This window comes from Tupaia chinensis, unplaced genomic scaffold (genome assembly GCF_000334495.1).
Source record: "Tupaia chinensis unplaced genomic scaffold, TupChi_1.0 Scaffold000355_1, whole genome shotgun sequence".
Taxonomy (NCBI): domain Eukaryota; kingdom Metazoa; phylum Chordata; class Mammalia; order Scandentia; family Tupaiidae; genus Tupaia; species Tupaia belangeri.
Window position 1 is genome coordinate 4328250 of NW_006159850.1, and position 5263 is coordinate 4333512.

The window sequence follows — 5263 nt, forward strand, 5'->3', positions numbered from 1 at the left end:
TCCAGCCAGCCGGCGCAGCTGCTGCTGCCCGTGCCCAGCGCCACCAGCTCGTAGATCTCCTTGGCGTGGCCCCTGGCACCCGGGATCTCTGCAGCAGGGGCAGAGATGGCCTACCCTGAGGAGGGGTCCAAGGGGCCTGCCCAAGGCGGAGGGCCAGGGCCAGGGCCATCCCTACCCCTCTCCAGGATGACTGCGGCCACAGTGCTTTTACAGGCCCGGTACGGCGAGCTCCCGTCCAGCAGGCGGTCGAAGCCAGCGCTGACCACGGCCGCGCAGCGCTGCTCGTGGGTCAGGATGTTCTCTGGGCAGGACAAGAGGGCAGAGGTGGGCCCACACAACATGCCTCTGCCCTCAGCGCCAGGACTCAGTGAGCAAGAGTCCACCTACCTACGTTCAGAGAGGCCAGTGGAGTCCTGCTGAGGGTCCTGGGGGGCTCTGAAAGAGAGGTGAGCGGAGCCACGAGCAACCATAGGGTCTGTCTACCCCCCCTTCAGGAAGTCGAGGAGCAGGGGACGCTCCATCTTCCAGACACACACAGTTCTAGAGCTGCTCCTTTAGGGGTCCCTGGCCCTGCTGCGAGCGGAACCTCAAAGGACGTTAAGAGCAGGGTCAGCACCCCTACCCCCCCAGGTCCCTACAGACCAGGTCCTTGCAGCCACCCGGTCCGTCCACGCACAGACCCCCGCAGGGTTGCCTGCCCCAGCCTCTCACCTCTCTGCTGCCCCCTACCTGGCTCCGCGCTCCCCTGGCCCTCCAGCTGGGTCCTGATGTAGCAGAGGGCCGAGAGCGCTGCCTGCTGTTGGGCCTCGGTCCTGCTGTCAGCAGTGCCTGCGGGACAGGCCACCCCGTCCAGTTCTGCGCACGCAGAGAACGGGAGGCAGAAGCCTGAGGAGGGAGCGCGGTGGTGAAGGAGCCTCCTGGCCTTCGGCCTGGCCACGGAGGGGTGCCACATCTCGCTGCCCCCCACCTCCCCGGGGCCACAGCAGCTCTCATCTCTGCCTCCAGCTAAGGACAGCCAGGACAAGGTCGCCCTCACTGCCCTCATTAACAGCCCGTGGCCACGCAGGCGCAGCAGGCCCCTCTGCACGCACGCCCTCGTCAGCTCAGCTGGGCCTCACCGAACTCCTTGGAAATGACAGTGAGGTGCAGAATGAGCAGGCCACCTGCCCGAGGGGGTGCAGGGCCCAACCGGGCCCACCCCAGGGTGGGGGGTGCAGCTAGTTCTCAGGGTGAAAGCCCTGAGCACGCCACATGAGGCCCTGCCTGCCACGGACACATCGTTTGTTCCTCTCCGGGGACCCTACATTTGAAACATGTTTCTACTAAACACTGTCACTTGGGGTGTTACCTATTACACAAGAGAGAGAGATGGACATCCTACACTGCAATCGAAGGGTGAAACGGACATGAGCGCAGTTCTTGCTGCTATGCTGCTTCTCGGGAGGACTGCCCTTTCAGAAGGCAGCTTCTTTCGCCTGCCCCCCCAGCACTGGGATCCGTACCCTCTGAAGGGCACCCAAACCAGCGACGGCTGTCCTAGCAACACCTGAACCTGGCAGGAAGGGCCCGCAGGTGCTGAAACGTGAGTGACAGCATCCCAGGGCAGGATGTTAACAGAACCTCTAAATGTCTCCCCTCGGGAGACTTGTCAGACACAGAGGAGAAACAGAGACCCAGGCAGACCCCACCCTAACCAGGCCACACAGTTAACATCGCCCCCAAAGGACAAGCTACAGCCACAGGCCTCCTGATAGGACATCGCGGCGCCACCACCGGAGCCCGGCCTCAGGAACGGACGCGCCCCAGGTGAGGGAGGTTCTGCAGAACTCTGGCCCCCACTCTGCCAAGCCATCAGTGCTGTGTGAGACAAACACGGCTGACCAGCTGCTTCGGGGAAAGGGGACGAGGGCGGGAGGGCAGCGAAGGGAATTTGTCATGCTAGGGCATTACCAGGAGAAGGGGCCGAACCGGAGTATGAACCGTACTTAGAGGACAATGTCCTATCAGTGTTGAAGTTCCAGAATCCGGTAACTATTCTAGCTATTCATCATGTCCTAGCCTTAGTCTCCGGAAACACATCCAGAACTGTGTGGGCCTAAGACTCTGCAATTCCCTTTGCGAAGCTGCTGGAGTTGGAGTTTGGAGGGATGTGCGGAGACACGGGCTACAGGAACCATTATACGGCTTCAGAGCCCTCACTGAACTGCTTAATAACGTCTTTAGGTAGGGGCTGGCCCATTCAGCTGTCTCCAACGCAGGCAGGGAACCTTAACTGCAGGAAACTGGTGCTAAAAAGAAAAGGTGCAGAAAGAGCGGGCACGTGGGGCACTTCTCTCAGCTCGCCTGGGCCTCAGGTGGGGACAGTGTTCACCTGGCCCTGCCTGCCACAGTGGGGCGGCTGGTGTGGCTGGTCTCTCTTAAACACGGGGACTCCTAGCAGGATCTACCTAGAAGCCCCAGCACAAGGCCCCCTCTCTGAGACGTCTTCTGAGTCCAGACCACTGTCCGCCTCTCTCCACCCCCTTCTTCCCGGGACTTTACCCAGGCCACCGAGCCTCACCTGCCCTCTGCTCTTCCCGGAAGGTCAGGGAGACGCCCAGACTGGCTGCGTACTGCGCGAGCAAGGCCACGGCTTGGTCTGGGGACGGGTCTTTGGGCGGTAGGTTTGGGGGGTTGACACCCGTTGGAGAGTCCCCGGTCGGCCCTGCAGGTGGGACAGACACCCTCGGGGACCTCTCCACTCGTCCCCTCAAATCCTCTTTTGCCCAGGCTGTCCCCAGGTCCCCGACCCCAGCCCTCGCCCCACTATCCTCAGCCACAGAGGCCTGGGGCTGCCCATTCCCCTGATCGTCCTCCACCGCTCTGGGGGCAGACGAGGGCTGCCAGGGGTCTGGGCTCAGGCTGGCCGAGGGGCGCCAAAGGCCGGGCCTGGGGCTGATCTGCAAGGATGCAGCCAGACGGGGCTTCCTGCGGCTGCAGTCGTCGGCGCCCGAGCCAGCGCTGGCGGGCGATGCCATGGCGGCAGCAAAACACACAGCGCCCGGCTGCCCGTGTGCGCAACACGTGGTGGGCGCGGTCCTGGGCGTTGCCCGCGCCGCTGGCCAATGAGAGCCCACAGAGCTGCGGCAGACAGTGTGCTTGGCCAATGGGGAGGCCAGTCTCGCGGACGTCCGTTACCTTCAGCGACCTGGGGGGGGGGCAACATTCCACTTCCGGCCTCGCTTTGGGAGACGGCTCTCCCAGCCTCTTCTCCGGAGGGAGGCCCAGGGAGAAGGACCTGGGGCCTCAGCTCTGGATCGCACTCAGGTTTCTGCTCGAGGGGTGCCTAGCACAGCCCCTGAACCCCTGTCTTCAATGTTCTTTGCACACATACCCTCCAAAATAATCTTGAAATCTAGCTCAAATATCTTTAATTACAAGTTTAGTTACAGTAGATACAATTTCTGATTTATTATGTAAGAATTCTTGATTTTTTTTTTTTGGAGAGGTTTTTTGCTATAGGGCACATGCACTCACCAGAAGGAGAGAGACAGAGAGACAGAAAGAGACAGACAAAAAGAGAAATCACCCCCCGGGGAGGATGGCCACACCACAATCCCTTCTGCTACATTCTCCTCTCAGGATCTTGGGCATGCACTCACACGCACCCAGTGTGAGTAAACCACCGGGTCCGGGACTCGAACTTTGGTCGAATACATGGGAGTCCAGTGACATAGCCTTTACGTTAACTGCTGGTCCCTTGAAATGCATTTTTACCAGAATCATAAATATGCAGACTTAGCTCATTCCATTTGTGGAAAAATGCAGCCCCAATGACCTAAGTGGCAAAGCTCACCCCTATAGTTAAGCCAGCCAGCGAACCTGGACTTACTTCCTGTCAGAAACAGTCTGCCCCATTTTTCTTTCTTTCTTTGTTTTTTTGCAAATAGGGTGCATGTGCTCACCAGAGAGAGACAGTGAGAGGCGAAGTAAGAAGTCGCGGAGGGGAGAGCCATGCTGCAAATCCCTTCTCCTGGGGTCTTCGGCACACACATGGTTGGACTGGAACCATGGCTGGTCCTGTGGGAGTCCAGAGCCTTAACCACCTTGCCACCTGCTGGCCACTGACTTTATTTTTCAGTTTAGGTAAATGTGCTGATATTTTCCCAGAAAAAAATCATTTGTTTCATTCCTTCTTTCCTTGATTCAGCAGTCATTAAACATCTACTCTTCTAGTTGTCTGGGACACACCGGGGACCCACACAGACAGGACTCCTGTGTGACTTCTGAATTCTGATAGCTAGCAGGGCACTCGGCCTAACCCAAGAATCCGGAGTCTTGATGAGAAGGACATCACAACCAGCAGTATCTTCTCCTTTTTGTTGCAAAGCCTTGTTATGGAAGGACGCATACAGCAGTGTTCCCACTGGCAGGGGTCATCGGTTGAATCTTCACACACTGAATACACGTCATTGTCAGCCCCCAAGACCCCTGTGCTCCTGCACTCGTGCATCTTCTTTTTTTCTTTTTAAGTTTTTGCCACAGGGCATGTGCACTCACTGGAGAGAGACAGTGAGGGAAAGTGAGAAATCACGCCCAATCCCAGAGGGATGGCCGCCCTGCAATCCCTTCTCCTTCAGTCTCCTCTTGGGATTCTGGGTATGCACGCACCTGGTGTGAATCGTAAGCCACCGGATCCGGGACTCAAACCGCCGTGCACTATGTGGGAGTCCAACACCTTAACCACTCCCAACACCTGCTGCCCCCCACCTTTACCTCTCTATGAACCACCCCTTCCGTAGGCCCCCCGGGGGGGGGGGGCGCTCCTGGAAGAGGGCTGCTGTTTTGGACTCCCCCTCTTCAGCGCCCTTTCTGGGGTAATGCTCCATAGTGGGGAGGGAGTGGCTTTGAAAGGGTAGGTGGGAAAGGAGAACCACCGGATTCCTGGCACTTCTCAGATAAAAAAAACTCTGCAGACGGGACTTGAGAATTTGGAAGCTGATCCTTTAAAGCAGTGGTTCTCAAAATGTGTTCCCTGGACGGCTACATCAGCATCAGGGCAGGCCAGGGTCACGTCCCAGGTGGCTGATCAGAAACCGAGCGGCAAGGCTGGCCCCGGCGCTTGTTAGGAACGTGCAAGTCAGCCTGACAGCCACCGGGTTAGGGCAGGGGTGAGATTTAGGACTAGACAGGGGCTCTGTCGGCACCGCTTAGACATCTAGGAAGGACAGCCATCAGGCCCCACTGCGGATCGCTGAATCAGAGACTGACTTGGAGCTGCTGC

At 58.5% G+C, this 5263-nt stretch overlaps 1 protein-coding gene across 1 annotated transcript in view; it reads right to left on the bottom strand.

Annotated features, from left to right (window-relative positions):
* The window catches only part of ADAD2 (adenosine deaminase domain containing 2), a 5035-nt gene extending 1974 nt beyond the window's left edge, over positions 1-3061 (bottom strand). Inside the window, exons 1-5 of the mRNA XM_006152729.3 lie at positions 2561-3061; positions 730-885; positions 388-435; positions 176-301; positions 7-88 (exon numbers count right to left, since the gene is read on the bottom strand). Coding sequence (XP_006152791.1) covers positions 7-88; positions 176-301; positions 388-435; positions 730-885; positions 2561-3017 — 869 coding nt within the window. The 5' untranslated portion in view covers positions 3018-3061. The remainder of the gene's footprint in view (positions 1-6; positions 89-175; positions 302-387; positions 436-729; positions 886-2560) is intronic.
* Between the last annotated feature and the right edge of the window lie 2202 nt (positions 3062-5263).